This window comes from Zosterops lateralis (genome assembly GCF_965231275.1).
Source record: "Zosterops lateralis genome assembly, chromosome: 36".
Classification (NCBI taxonomy): Eukaryota; Metazoa; Chordata; class Aves; order Passeriformes; family Zosteropidae; genus Zosterops; species Zosterops lateralis.
In genome coordinates this window covers 839,273-854,181 of record NC_139796.1, presented here as the reverse complement: position 1 = coordinate 854,181, position 14,909 = coordinate 839,273, and the positions used below count along the sequence as shown (strand labels likewise).

General features: G+C 58.2%; 1 protein-coding gene across 3 annotated transcripts; it reads right to left on the bottom strand.

The window, feature by feature from the left end:
- Positions 1 to 592: 592 nt before the first annotated feature.
- MCOLN1 (mucolipin TRP cation channel 1) lies at positions 593 to 14,880 on the bottom strand. 3 transcript variants are annotated; one of them, XM_083881862.1, is made up of 15 exons: positions 14,859 to 14,880; positions 14,431 to 14,660; positions 13,049 to 13,216; positions 11,590 to 11,752; positions 10,817 to 10,898; positions 10,367 to 10,463; positions 9,331 to 9,430; positions 8,623 to 8,729; positions 7,264 to 7,314; positions 6,754 to 6,849; positions 6,211 to 6,312; positions 5,299 to 5,421; positions 3,579 to 3,785; positions 2,334 to 2,524; positions 593 to 1,210 (listed from the first exon to the last, which is right to left on the bottom strand). In XM_083881862.1, the coding sequence occupies exons 1-15, from the start codon at positions 14,872 to 14,874 to the stop codon at positions 1,174 to 1,176; spliced, it is 1,770 nt and encodes a 589-aa protein (XP_083737988.1). In that variant the 5' UTR covers positions 14,875 to 14,880; the 3' UTR covers positions 593 to 1,173. The 3 variants fall into 3 exon arrangements, with proteins under 3 accessions (XP_083737988.1, XP_083737987.1, XP_083737989.1); XM_083881861.1 differs by lacking the exon at positions 7,264 to 7,314 and having other exon boundaries at positions 6,754 to 6,900; XM_083881863.1 differs by lacking the exon at positions 7,264 to 7,314 and having other exon boundaries at positions 2,334 to 2,482; positions 6,754 to 6,900.
- Positions 14,881 to 14,909: the final 29 nt, after the last annotated feature.

The window sequence follows — 14,909 nt, the reverse complement described above, 5'->3', positions numbered from 1 at the left end:
ACTGTACCACTGAATATCACAGGGCTGTACCATTATATGGATTGGGGGGTGTCCCCATTGTCACCCCAGGGTGACACCAGGGCCACCTCTGTCCCCCCCAAGGTGACACCAGTGCCACCCTCGTGTCCCCATTGTCACCCCAGGGTGACACCCATGGCCACCTCTGCCTCTCCGAGGACACCCAGTGCCACCCTCGTGTCCCCATTGTCACCCCAGGGTGACACCAGTGCCACCCTTGTGTCCCCATTGTCACCTCTGCCCCCCCGAGGACACCAGGGCCACCCTCATGTCCCCATTGTCACCCCAGGGTGTCCCCATTGTCACCCTGGGATGTCCCCAATGCCACCACAGACCCCTCAGTGTCACCAGTGCCACCCTCGTGTCCCCATTGTCACCCCAGGGACACCCAGTGTCACCCTCGTGTCCCCATTGTCACCTCTGCCCGCCCCCAGTGCCACCCTCGTGTCCCCATTGTCACCCCGGGGTGTCCCCATTGTCACCTCTGCCCCCCCAGGGACACCAGGGCCACCCTCGTGTCCCCGTTGTCACCCCAGGGTGTCCCCAATGCCACCACAGACCCCTCAGTGTCCCTTGTCACCTTTATTGTCCCCTTGGGGACACCAACACCCCCCCAGAGTGGCCACACCCCAAATTTGGGGTGAAAAGGGACATTTTTGGGGCCCAGAGCTGCTCTGGTGACCCCAAGGACTGGGGACAATGTCCCCAAGTGTCCCCAAATCCCCATTTGGGGTCCTGAATTCTGAATTTATCCCCAAAAAAATGATCAAGGGGGGTCCAAACTTTCCCTAAAAACAGATTTGGGGGGTCCCGAAGCGTCCCCCAAAAATGGATTTGGGGATATTCAAAATTACCCCCCCAAAAAATCCTGATTTTGGGGTCCCAGGGTTCCAAATTTACCCAAAAAAATGATTTTGGGGTCTCAAAACATCCCCAAAAATGGATTTTGGGTTCCCAGGGTTCCAAATTTACCCAAAAAAAATTATTTTGGGGTCCCAAAAGGCCCCAAAACAGATTTGGGCACCCCAAATTTCCCAAAACCCCCCAAAAATCCATCCTGGGGGGTCCCAAATTTGGGGTCCCGGGCGGGTAAAAGCAGAAAATAAAATAAAATAAAATAAATAAAAATGTGTGAGGGGATTTTGGGGCGTCCCCTCAGTTCACCAGGAGCGCGTTGTCCTGCACCGCAGCCCTGTGGGGACACAATTTTGGGGGGTTTTTTAGGGGATTTTTAGGGGATTTTTTTGGGGGGGAAGGACCCCAGGGAGACCCCCCAGAGCCCAGAAATGCCAGGAGGGGAGAGGGGACCCCAAAAAACTGGGGAGGGGATGGGATTGGGGTCAGTTTGGGATCAGTTTGGGGTCATTTGGGGCTGGATTTTGGGGTCAGTTTGGGGACATTTTGGGCTGGATTTTGGGGTCAGTTTGGGGTTGGATTTTGGAGTCAGTTTGGGGTCATTAGGGGTTGGATTTTGGGGTTATTTTGGGGTAATTTGGGGCTGGATTTTGGGGTAATTTGGGGTTGGATTTTGGGGCTGGATTTTGGGGCCAGTTTGGGGTCATTAGGGGTCATTTTGGGGTAATTTGGGGTTGGATTTTGGGGTCATTTGGGGCTGGATTTTGGGGTCAGTTTGGGGTCATTTGGGGCTGGATTTTGGGGTAATTTGGGGTTGGATTTTGGGGTAATTTGGAGTTGGGTTTTGGGGTAATTTGGGGCTGGATTTTGGGGTCATTTGGGGCTGGATTTTGGGGTCATTTTGGGGTCATTTGGAGCTGGATTTTGGGGCCATTTTGGGACATTTGGGGTTGGATTTTAGGGTCATTTTGGGTCATTTGGGGTTAGATTTTGGGGTCATTTTGGGGTCATTTGGGGGTAATTTTGGGGTCATTTGGGGGCCAAATTTCAGGGTCATTTTGGGTCATTTGGGGCTGGATTTTGGGGTCATTTTGGGGTCATTCGGGGCTGGATTTTGGGGTAATTTTGGTGGCAAGACTGAATTTTGGGGTCATTTGGGGCTGCATTTTGGGGCTGGACTTTGGGGTCATTTGGGGCTGGATTTTGCGGTCATTTGGGGCTGGATTTCGGGATCATTTGGGGACAGGGCTGGATTTGGGACCAAGGCCAGATTTTGGGCTCATTTGTGACAAATTTTGGGCCACTTTGGGACCCTCCCACCCCCCACCCCCCTGGACCCCCCCCAGGTGACCCCAAAGCCAAACCCCCCAAGACAGGACCCCCCTCCCTTGGGGTGACCCCAAACCCCCCGAAACGCCCCCAAACCCCCCCAAAATCCCCCCAAATGGAGTTTTTCGGACCGGCCGCAGCAGCAGAGGGCGGAGCAGGAGGCGGAGCAGGAGGCGGAGCTGCCCCGGCGGAATTTCCCCGATTTGGGGCTGTCCCGGCACTGCGCGATGAAGGCCTGGAGCGGCGACACCGGGACGGGCGTGTCACCCCCGGACTGGCTCTGGGGACACAAAGGGACATCAGTGTCACCCCCGGACTGGCTCTGGGGACACAAAGGGACATCAGTGTCACCCCCGGACTGGCTCTGGGGACACAGAGGGACATCAGTGTCACCTCCCGACTGGCTCTGGGGACACAGAGGGGACAGGGGATGTGACACCGGGACAGGCGTGTCACCCCCGGACTGGCTCTGGGGACACAGAGGGGACAGGGGATGTGACACCGGGACAGGCGTGTCACCTCCCGACTGGCTCTGGGGACACAAAGGGACATCAGTGTCACCTCCCGACTGGCTCTGGGGACACAAAGGGGACAGGGGATGTGACACCGGGACAGGCGTGTCACCTCCCGACTGGCTCTGGGGACACAAAGGGGACAGGGGACACATCAATGTCACCCTCGGGCTGGTGAAGGACAGGTGAGAGAACAAGGACGGGGCCAGGTGAGGGGACAAGGGGTGATGTCACACACAGATGACGTCACACAGGTGAGACAACACACAGATGACATAACGCACAGGTGAGATACACACATGTCACACAGAGATGACATCACACACAGAGATGATGTCACACACAGATGACATCACACCCAGGTGAGATCACACCTGCCCCACTCACCTTGATGGTGTCGTAGGAGCCGGTGATGAGGTCACACAGGTGAGATAACACAGGTGAGATAACACAGGTGAGATAACGCGCACACACACACACACTCATCATACACAGATGACGTCACACCCAGGTGATGTCACACCTGCCCCACTCACCTTGATGGTGTCATAGGAGCTGGTGATGAGGTCACAGACAGATAACACAGGTGAGATAACACACAGATGACATCACGCACAGAGATAATGTCACACCCAGATAATATCACACACAGATGACATCACACCCAGGTGAGGTCACACCTGCCCCGCTCACCTTGATGGTGTCGTAGGAGCCGGTGATGAGGTCACACACACGTGATGTCACACAGGTGAGATAACACACAGATAATGTCACACACAGGTGAGATAACACACACATCACACACTGATGACGTCACACACAGATGACATCACACCCAGGTGAGGTCACACCTGCTCCGCTCACCTTGATGGTGTCGTAGGAGCCGGTGATGAGGGCGATGAAGAGGCTGAGCACCATGTAGATGAAGAGGGCGCTGAAGGAGTACAGGTACACCTGGCTGAAGAGCCACACCAGGGCCCCGCTGGGCCGCAGCGCCGCAAACGTGGCGAACATGTCATCGCCATTGACCAGGGAGAACAGGCACTCCGACACCATGGACAGCGAGCGGAACTGGGGACAGGGACACCTGTGTCACCTGTGTGTCACCTGTGTGTCACCTGTGTCACACCTGTGTCACCTGTGTCACCCCCGTGTCATCGCCATTGACCAGGGAGAACAGGCACTCCGACACCATGGACAGCGAGCGGAACTGGGGACAGGGACACCTGTGTCACCTGTGTCACCTGTGTCACCTGTGTCACCCCCGTGTCATCGCCATTGACCAGGGAGAACAGGCACTCCGACACCATGGACAGCGAGCGGAACTGGGGACAGGGACACCTGTGTCACCTGTGTCACCTGTGTGTCACCTGTGTCACACCTGTGTGTCACCTGTGTCACCCCCGTGTCATCGCCATTGACCAGGGAGAACAGGCACTCCGACACCATGGACAGCGAGCGGAACTGGGGACAGGGACACCTGTGTCACCTGTGTCACCTGTGTCACCTGTGTCACACCTGTGTCACCTGTGTCACCTGTGTCACCCCCGTGTCATCGCCATTGACCAGGGAGAACAGGCACTCCGACACCATGGACAGCGAGCGGAACTGGGGACAGGGACACCTGTGTCACCTGTGTCACCTGTGTGTCACCTGTGTGTCACCTGTGTGTCACCTGTGTCACCTGTGTGTCACCTGTGTCACACCTGTGTGTCACCTGAGTGTCACCTGTCACACCTGTGTCACCTGTGTCACCTGTGTCACACCTGTGTCACCTGTGTGTCACCTGTGTCACACCTGTGTCACCTGTGTCATCCATGGATTTGGGACTCTCCCAACCCCAAACCCAAAATTTGGGAATCCCCAAACCCCAAAACCCCAAAATTTGGGAATTTTCCAATTCCAAACCTAAAATTTGGGAATCCCCCAACCCCAAAACGGAGATTTGGAAGAAACCAAATCCCCTAAAATGGAATCTGGAAATCTCCCAACCCCAAACCCCAAAATTTGGGAACATCTCAACCCCCAAACCCAAAAAATTTGGGAACATCTCAACCCCCAAACCCTGAAATTTGGGACCCCCCAACCCCAAAACGGAGATTTGGAAGAAACCAAATCCCCTAAAATGGAATCTGGAAATCTCCCAACCCCAAAATTTGGGAACATCTCAACCCCCAAACCCCAAAATTTGGGAATCTCCCAAACCCCAAAACCAAAATCTGGAAATCCCCCAACATCAAAACCTGAAATTTGGGAATCCCCCAACATCAAAACCTGAAATTTGGGAATCTCCAAACCCCAAAACCCCAAAATTTGGGAATTTTCCAATTCCAAACCCAAAACCTGGGAATCTCCCAACCCCCAAACCCAAAATTTGGGACCCCCCAACCCCAAAACCCAAAAATTGGGAACCTCACAACCCCAAAACCCAAAATTTGGGAACCTCACAACCCACAAACCTGAAATTTGGGAATCCCCCAAACCCTGAAATTTGGGAATCTCCCAACCCCCAAATTTAAAAATCCCCCAAAACCCCGAAATTTGTGACCCCAAACCCCGAAATTTGGGGTGTTCCCAGACCCACCTTGACGTGGTGGGGCCCCAGGACGATCCAGCCGCAGAAACAATACCCCAGATAAATCACGGCCACGCAGCAGCAGAAACGCATCACGTTGGGCAGAGCCACGCGCAGGGTCACGATCAGGATCTGGGGGGGAAACGGGGAAAAATGGGGAAAATCCATCAGTGGGGTGAAAAAATGGGAATTATCCATGTGTGGGGTGGGGAAAATGGGAATTATCCATGTGTGGGGCAGGGGAAAATGGGATTTGGGGCAGGAAAATGGGATTTAACCCTGTCCTTGTCCCCTGTCCCCAGGTGATGTCCCTGTCCCCTGTCCCTGTCCCCAGGTGACACCCCTGTCCCCAGGTGATGTCCCTGTCCCCAGGTGACACCCCTGTCCCCAGGTGATGTCCCTGTCCTCAGGTGATGTCTCTGTCCCCTGTCCCCAGGTGACACTCCTGTCCCCAGGTAACACACCTGACCTCAGGTGACACCCCTGTCCCCAGGTGATGTCCCTGTCCCCTGTCCCTGTCCCCAGGTGATGTCCCTGTCCCCAGGTGACACCCCTGTCCCCAGGTGACACACCTGACCCCAGGTGATGTCTCTGTCCTCAGGTGATGTCTCTGTCCCCTGTCCCCAGGTGACACCCCTGTCCCCAGGTGACACTCCTGTCCCCAGGTGACACCCCTCTCCCCAGGTGACACCCCTGTCCCCAGGTGATGTCCCTGACCCCAGGTGACACCCCTGTCCCCAGGTGATGTCCCTGTCCCCAGGTGACACCCCTGTCCCCAGGTGACACAGGTGTCACTCACATTGTATTTCTGGAAGAAGGTCAGGTACCGGATGACCCTGACCCTGAGATGTCCCTGTCCCTGTCCCTGTCCCCTGACCCCAGGTGACACTGCTGTCCCCAGGTGACACAGGTGACACTCACGTTGTACTTCTGGAAGAAGGTCAGGTACCGGATGACCCCGACCCACACCAGCAGCGTCGATGTCCCCAGCAGGATGCTGCACACGTCGTACCCCGAGAAATTCTGTTGGGGACATGGGGACAGTGCCACCAGCGTGTCCCCAGGGCCGTCCCCAACCCCAGCTGGCTCTGACAGGGGACAGGGGGGCTCCCAGGTGGCATCTGGGGGTTGTGGGGACATCCAGGACATTGTCACCAGGGCTGTGACAGCACCCAGGGGTGGCAATGTCCCCTCATGGGACACTGCAGTGACACCCAGGACATTGTCACCAGGGCTGTGACAACACCCAGGGGTGACAGTGTCCACCCAGGGGTGGCAATGTCCCCTCGTGGACACTGCAGTGACACTCAGGACATTGTCCCCAGGCCATTGAACCCCCTGGGGGTGGTGACAATGTCCCCTCCCATTGTCCCCAAGGGCGGCACTGTCCCTGAGGGTGGCACTGTCCCCTCCCGCTGTCCCCAGGGTGTCCCCAGGGTGTCCCTGGGGTGTCCCCGGGGTGACCTTGGCCTCGATGCCGATCTTGAGGACGGTGCCCAGCACGGTGAGGACGTCGCTGGTGACGAGCAGCAGGTACCAGCCATTGACAAACTCCAGGCGCTCCCAGAGCGACACGGGGCGGCCCCGGCGCAGCTGGAACTGGCTGAACTCCTGTGGGGACACCAGGATTGTCATTGTCACCGTCACTGTGACCTCCCACAGGGACACGGGGAGGCCCCGGCGCAGCTGGAACTGACTGAACTCCTGTGGGGACATTGTCACTGTCACTGTCACTGTCATTGTCACTGTGTCACCGTGTCACTGTGTCCTCCCATGGGGACACGGGGCGGCCCCGGCGCAGCTGGAACTGGCTGAACTCCTGTGGGGACACCAGGATTGTCACTGTCATTGTCACTGTCATTGTCACTGTGTCACTGTGTCCTCCCAGAGGGACACGGGGCGGCCCCGGCGGAGCTGGAACTGGCTGAACTCCTGTGGGGACACCAAGATTGTTATTGTCACTGTCACTGTGACCTCCCACAGGGACATGGGGCGGCCCCGGCGGAGCTGGAACTGGCTGAACTCCTGTGGGGACATTGTCACTGTCACTGTCACTGTCATTGTCACTGTGTCACCGTGTCACTGTCACTGTTGTCACTGTCACCGTGTCACTGTCACTGTGTCACTGTGTCCTCCCAGAGGGACACGGGGCGGCCCCGGCGCAGCTGGAACTGGCTGAACTCCTGTGGGGACATCCAGAGTGTCATTGTCACTGTGTCACTGTGTCACTGTGTCACTGTCACTGTTGTCACTGTCACTGTGTCACTGTGTCCTCCCACAGGGACACGGGGCGGCCCCGGCACAGCTGGAACTGACTGAACTCCTGTGGGGACATTGTCATTGTCACCGTCACTGTGTCACCGTGTCACTGTCACTGTGTCACTGTCACTGTGTCACTGTGACCTCCCACAGGGACACGGAGCGGCCCCGGCGGAGCTGGAACTGGCTGAACTCCTGTGGGGACGTTGTCACTGTCATTGTGTCACTGTGTCATCGTGTCACTGTCCCTGTTGTTGTCATTGTCACCTCACAGGGACATGGCACCATCCCCATTCCACCCTTCTCATCATCTCCCACCGTGTCCCGCTGTCCCACCAACCCCATCCCATCCCCTAAACCCCCCAAATCCCCCAAATCCCATCCCCTAAACCCCCCAAACCCCATAAATCCCATAGACCCCATAATCCTCCCCCAAATCCCCCAAATCCCATCCCCTAAACCCTGTAAACCCCATAAATACCCCCCAAACCCCATAAATTCCCCCTAAATCCCCTAAATTCCATCCCCCAAACCCCATAAAACCCATAAATGCCTCCCAAACCCCACAAATCCCCCCATAAACCCCATAAATACCCCAAATTCCCCCCAAATCCCCTAAATCCCCCCAAAATCCCCTAAATCCCCCCTAAATCCCCTTAAATCCTCCCCAAACCCCATAAACCACCCCCCCAAATCCCCTAAATTCCATCTCCCAAACCCCATAAAACCCATAAATACCTCCCAAACCCCACAAATCCCCCCATAAACCCCATAAATACCCCAAATTCCCCCCCAAATCCCCTAAATCCCCCCAAAATCCCCTAAGTCCCCCCTAAATCCCCTTAAATCCTCCCCAAAGCCCATAAATCCCCCCCAAAATGCCACAAATCCTCCCCAAATCCCCTAAATTCCATCCCCCAAACCCCATAAACCCCATAAATACCTCCCAAACCCCACAAATCCCCCCATAAACCCCATAAATACCCCAAATCCCCCCCAAATCCTACAATTTCCCCCCAAATCCCCTAAATGAGCCCCCCAAATCCCCCCCAAATCCCCCAAACGAGAGCTGACCCTCTGCAGGAGGAGCCCGCGGGCGATGGAGCGAGCGCAGAGCACCAGGGACAGCGAGCACACGCCTGTCACCAGCACATCGAAGGACAGGCGCAGGGAATTGTCACCTGTGGGGACACCCGGGGTCACTGTCACCTCCCGGGGTCACTGTCACCTCCCGGGGTCACCCATGGGGACAGGGGACACCTGGTGTCACCTCCCGGGGTCACCCATGGGGACAGGGGACACCTGGTGTCACCTCCCGGGGTCACTGTCACCTCCCGGGGTCACCCATGGGGACAGGGGACACCTGGTGTCACCTCCCGGGGACACCCATGGGGACAGGGGACACTCACGGTTTGTTGTCACCTCCCAGGGACAGGTGCCACCATGGTGTCACCTCTCTGGGGCAGTGAGGGGTGGTGGCACTGCCAGGGGACACCCCCACAGCCCATTGTCACCCATTGTCACCCGTTGTCACCTCTCTGGGGCAGCGAGGGGTGGTGGCACTCCCGGGGACACCCCCACACCCACTGTCACCCATTGTCACCCGTTGTCACCTCTCTGGGGCAGCGAGGGGTGGTGGCACTGCCAGGGGACACCCCCACACCCATTGTCACCCACTGTCACCCATTGTCACCCATTGTCACCTCTCTGGGGCAGCGAGGGGTGGTGGCACTCCCGGGGACACCCCCACACCCACTGTCACCCATTGTCACCCACTGTCACCTCTCTGGGGCAGCGAGGGGTGGTGGCACTCCCGGATGGCCGTGTGGGTGTCCAGGCGGATCCGCACTCGCCCGCTGTGGGCGCTGTTGTCAAACGTCACCTGGGGACACGGGGTGGCACTGTCACTGTCACTGTGTCACTGTGTCACTGTCACTGTGTCACCGTCACTGTGTCACTGTGTCACTGTGTCACTGTCACTGTGTCACTGTCACTGTGTCACCGTCACTGTGTCACTGTCACTGTGTCACTGTGTCACCGTCACTGTGTCACCGTCACTGTGTCACCGTCACTGTGTCATCGTGTCACTGTGTCACTGTCACTGTGTCACCGTCACTGTGTCACCGTCACTGTGTCACCGTCACTGTGTCATCGTGTCACTGTGTCACTGTCACTGTGTCACCGTCACTGTGTCACCGTCACTGTGTCATCGTGTCACTGTGTCACTGTCACTGTGTCACTGTCACAGTCACTCTCATTATCATTGTCACTATTGTTGTTACTGTAACCATTGCTGTAACTGTCATTGTCACCGTGTCACCGTCACTGTGTCACTGTCACTGTCATTGTCATTGTCACTATTGTCGTTACTGTAACCATTGCTGTCACTGTCACCGTCACTGTGTCACTGTGTCACTGTATCACTGTCACTGTCATTATCATTGTCACTATTGTTGTTACTGTGACCATCACTGTCATTGTCACTGTCACTGTGTCACTGTCACTGTGTCACTGTCACTGTGCCATTGTCATTGTGTCACTGTCACTGTGTCACTGTCACTCTCATTATCATTGTCACTATTGTCGTTATTGTAACCACTGGAACACTGGGGGACACTTTGAGAGATTTGGGGACACTGGGGAACACTCAGGGGACACTTGGGGACATTTGGGGGACACCTGGGGACACCCAGGGGACACTTTGGGATATCTGGGGACACCCAGGGGACACTCAGGGGACACTCTGGGATATTGGGGACACCCAGGGGGCACTCTGGGATATTTGGGGACACCCAGGGGACACTGAGGGGACACTCACAGTGACACTGAAGGTGTAGCAGTCGGGGATTTCGTGGTTCAGCAGCGTTTGGATGTTGATGGCCTTGAGCTGGAACTCTGCGGTGACATTGATCAGCCTGAGGGGACAAAAGACACCCCGGGAGGCTCCAAAATCTCCCCTCAAAAAACCCCAAAATCCTCCCCAAAAAAAGGAAAAAATTCGACCTCAAAATCGCCCCTGAAAAAAGAAAAAAAAATCCACCTCAACATTCCCCCCCAAAAAAATGATGAAAAAGGGAAAATTTCGCCCCAAAATCCCACTCAGGAACTTGGGAAAAAAACCCACAGGGAGTTTTTTGGGATAAGGAACAGCCCTGGGTGGGGTCTGGGGGGATTTTGGGGAATTTTGGGGGGATTTTGGGGGGATTTTGGGGGATTTTGAGGCATTTTGGGGGATTTTGGGGGGATTTTGGGGGATTTTGGGGTTTACCTGTGGAACTGGAGGGTGAAGTTGCCGTCGGTGCCGTCCAGCGCTGGCGGCCGGGGGTCCCCGGGGTGCACCCCCAGACACTCTGTGGGGTGGGGATTTGGGGTCAGGGAACCCCGGGAATTCCCAAATCCTGAATCCCAAATGCCCCAGGACTGCTCTGAATGTTCCAGGGCCATCCCAAACCCGGACCCTGCACCCCAAACCCCTTGGGACCATCCCTAACCCCAAACCCCCTGGGAGCATCCCAGACCCCAAACCCAAACCCTGCACCCAAACCCCAATCCCAAACCCTGCACCCCAATCCCAAACCCTGCACCCAAACCCCAATCCCAAACCCTGCACCCCAATCCCAAACCCTGCACCCAAACCCCAATCCCAAACCCTGCACCCCAATCCCAAACCCTGCACCCCAAACCCCAATCCCAAACCCTGCACCCCAAACCCCAAACCCCAATCCCAAACCCTGCACCCCAAACCCTGCACCCCAAACTCCAAACCCCAATCCCAAACCCTGCACCCCAATCCCAAACCCCAAACCCTGCACCCCAAACCCTGCACCCCCAACCCCAAATCCCTTGGGACCACCCCAAACCCCAAACCCTGCACCCCAATCCCAAACCCCAAACCCCAATCCCAAACCCTGCACCCCAAACCCCAAACCCTGCACCTCAATCCCAAACCCTGCACCCCAAACCCCAATCCCAAACCCTGCACCCCAAACCCCAAATCCTATGGGACCACCCCAAACCCCAAACCCCAGCCCGTGTCCCCACCGGTGACGACGCCGGGGTCGATGTCGAAGGTGTCGTTGCCGGGGTCGATGTCCCCCCTGCGGAAGAAGCGCTGGCACAGCCGCAGCTCGGGGACACCCCCGGGGACACCCCCGGGGACACCGTAGGCGTAGTGACCCAGGGTCTCGTTGGGGACAGCCAGGTACTGCGGGGACAGGGACACCAGGCATGGAGGTGGCACCTGGGTGGGCCCAAACCATCCCCATGTCCCCAAAATATCCCCATGGACCTAAAATATCTCTGTGACCCCAAAACATCTCTGTGTCCCCAAAATGTGGGTGCCAAAGGGGCTCCTTGGGGACAGCCAGGTACTGTGGGGACAGGGACACCAGGGATGGAGGTGGCACCTGGGTGGCCCCAAACCATCCCATGGACCTGAAATATCTCCGTGACCCCAAAACATCCCTGTGTCCCCAAAACATGGTGCCAAAAGGGCATGTTGGGGACAGTCAGGAACTGTGGGGACAGGGACACCAGGGATGGAGGTGGCACCTGGGTGGCCCCAAATTATCCCAATGGCCCCAAAATATCCCCATGGACCTAAAATATCTCTGTGACCCCAAAAACATCTCTGTGTCCCCAGAACGTGGTGGCCAAGGGTCTCATTGGGGACAGCCAGGTACTGTGGGGACAGGGACACCAGGCATGGAGGTGGCACCTGGGTGGCCCCAAACCATCCCATGGACCTGAAATATCTCCGTGACCCCAAAACATCCCTGTGTCTCCAAAACGTGGTGCCAAAAGGGCACATTGAGGACAGTCAGGAACTGCGGGGACAGGGACACCAGGCATGGAGGTGGCACCTGGGTGGGCCCAAATCATCCTTGTGTCCCCAAATATCTTCATGACCCCAAAACATCCCCACAGCCCCAAAACACCTCTGTGTCCCCAAAACATCTCTGTGTCCCCAACCCCTCCCAATGTCCCCAACCCCTCCCAATGTCCCCGTGGCACCTTCTCGAGGACCAAGGCCAGGTGCTCCAGGAGGTCCTGGTGTCCCCAACCCCTCCTGGTGTCCCCAACCCCTCCTGGTGTCTCCAACCCCTCCTGATTTCCCAAACCCCCCCAATGTCCCCAACCCCTCCCAGTGTCCCCAGCCCCTCCCAATGTCCCCAACCCCTCCCAATGTCCCCAACCCCTCCCAGTGTCCCCAGCCCCTCCCGGTGTCCCCAGCCCCTCCCAGTGTCCCCAACCCCTCCCAATGTCTCCAACCCCTCCCAATGTCCCCAACCCCTCCCAATGTCCCCAGCCCCTCCCAGTGTCCCCAGCCCCTCCCGGTGTCCCCGTGGCACCTTCTCCAGGACAAAGGCCAGGTGCTCCAGGAGGTCACTATGTCCCCAGCCCCTCCTGGTGTCCCCAACTCCTCCTGGTGTCCCCAACCCCTCCCGGTGTCCCCAACCCCTCCCGGTGTCCCCAACCCCTCCCGGTGTCCCTGTGGCACCTTCTCCAGGACGAAGGCCAGGTGCTCCAGGAGGTCCCCGCGGGTGTAGATGGCCGCGGTGTCATCGGTGCCATCCTCGTAGCCCTTGAGGAACAGGTGCTTGAAGGCCACCGTGTTGTCCTCCTTGAAGGCCACCACCAGCTGGTTGCTGAGCCCAAACAGGATCAGCTGGGGACAAAGGCCACCACCCCTGTCACCGCCTGTCCCATCGTGGTGACGCTGCTGTGATTTGTCCCAAAACGGTGTCACCCTCTGGTTGGGGACAAAGGTCAGGCCCTGTCCCACCCCGGTGACACCACCACGTTTCCCCCCAAAACGGTGTCACCCTCTGGTTGGGGACAGGCCACCGCTGCCACCAGCTGTCCCAGCTCAGTGACACCCCCGTGCTTTGTCCCAGGTCACTCCAGTGTCCCTTTCAGAGTGTCCCCATGTCCCCTCCCTGCTGTCCTGGCACCTCTTCCTCAATGTCCTCATGTCCCCTCCTCGGTGTCCCTGTGCCCCCTGTGCCTGCCATTCCCCTGTCCCCACTGTCCCCATGTCCCTGTGCCTCCTCCCTGTGTCCCCATGTCCCTGTGCCCCATCCCCATGTCCCTGTGCCCCCTCCCTGTGTCCCCATGTCCCTGTGCCCCATCCCCATGTCCCTGTGCCCCCTCCCTGTGTCCCCATGTCCCTGTCACCCCCTCCTGGGTCTCCCCATGTCCCTGTGTCCCCTCCCCATGTCCCTGTGTCCCATCCCCATGTCCCTGTGTCCCCCTGCCTGGTGTCCCTATGTCCCTGTGTCCCATCCCCATGTCCCTGTGTCCCCTCCCTGCTGTCCCTGTGTCCCCTCCCCCGTGTCCCCGTGTCCCTGTGTCCCATCCTCATGTCCCCATGTCCCCTCCCTGCTGCTCCTGTGTCCCCTCCCTGCTGTCCCCATGTCCCTGTCCCCATCTCCCTGGTGTCCCCATGTCCCTGTCCCCGTCTCCCTGGTGTCCCCACGTCCCTGTGTCCCCACGTCCCTGTGTCCCCTCCCTGCTGTCCCCATGTCCCTGTCCCCATCTCCCTGGTGTCCCCATGTCCCTGTGACCCCTCCCTGGTGTCCCCACGTCCCTGTGTCCCCACGTCCCTGTGTCCCCTCCCTGCTGTCCCCATGTCCCTGTCCCCGTCTCCCTGGTGTCCCCATGTCCCTGTGTCCCCCCCTGTGTCCCCGTGTCCCTGTGTCCCATCCCCTTGTCCCCATGTCCCCTCCCCGGTGTCCCCATGCCCCATGTCCCTATGTCCCTGTGCCCCATCCCCATGTCCCCATGTCCCCTCCCCCGTGTCCCCACGCCCCGCTGTCCCCTCTCTGCTATCCCTGTGTCCCCTCCCCGGTGTCCCCACGCCCGGTGTCCCCGCGGTGTCACCTGCACGGTGACCAGGACGATCTTGGCCAGCTGCAGGGCCAGTTTGACGGGCCGCCTGCCGCGGGCGCGGTACTTGTCACAGGGGCTCATGAAGAAATACTTGAGGCGGCGCCGCAGCTCCTCTTCCTCCTCCTCCTCCTCCTCCTCCTCCTGCTTCTCCTCCTGCCCCGGTGCCGGGCCCGCCTGGGCCGTGCCGTACCCGGGGCTGCGGCTCAGCAGCCGCTCGGTCTCTGGGGACACCCCGGGCCGGTGTCACCTCGGCCTGGTGTCCCCTGTCCCCATTAACCAGCCTGGCCCCATTCCCTGTCCCCAGTCCCTATTCCCTCCTCATTCTCCGTTCCCCTTCTGTGTCCACATTTCCAGTTCCTTTCCCTTTTCCCTGTCCCCATTCCCTGTCCCTGTCCCCATTCCCATCCCTGTCCCCTCACCGGACGCCGCCGCCATCACTCCGCCCCCCCCGCCCCTCACGTCGCAGGGAA

Excerpts from the sequence above, each read along its gene's own strand:
- MCOLN1 (XM_083881862.1), bottom strand. Across the intron at positions 10,464-10,816 it reads TTCACCCTCCAGTTCCACAG|GCTGATCAATGTCACCGCAG; the intron begins GTAAACCCCAAA and ends TTGTCCCCTCAG. Across the intron at positions 9,431-10,366 it reads GCTACACCTTCAGTGTCACT|GTGACGTTTGACAACAGCGC; the intron begins GTGAGTGTCCCC and ends CCGTGTCCCCAG.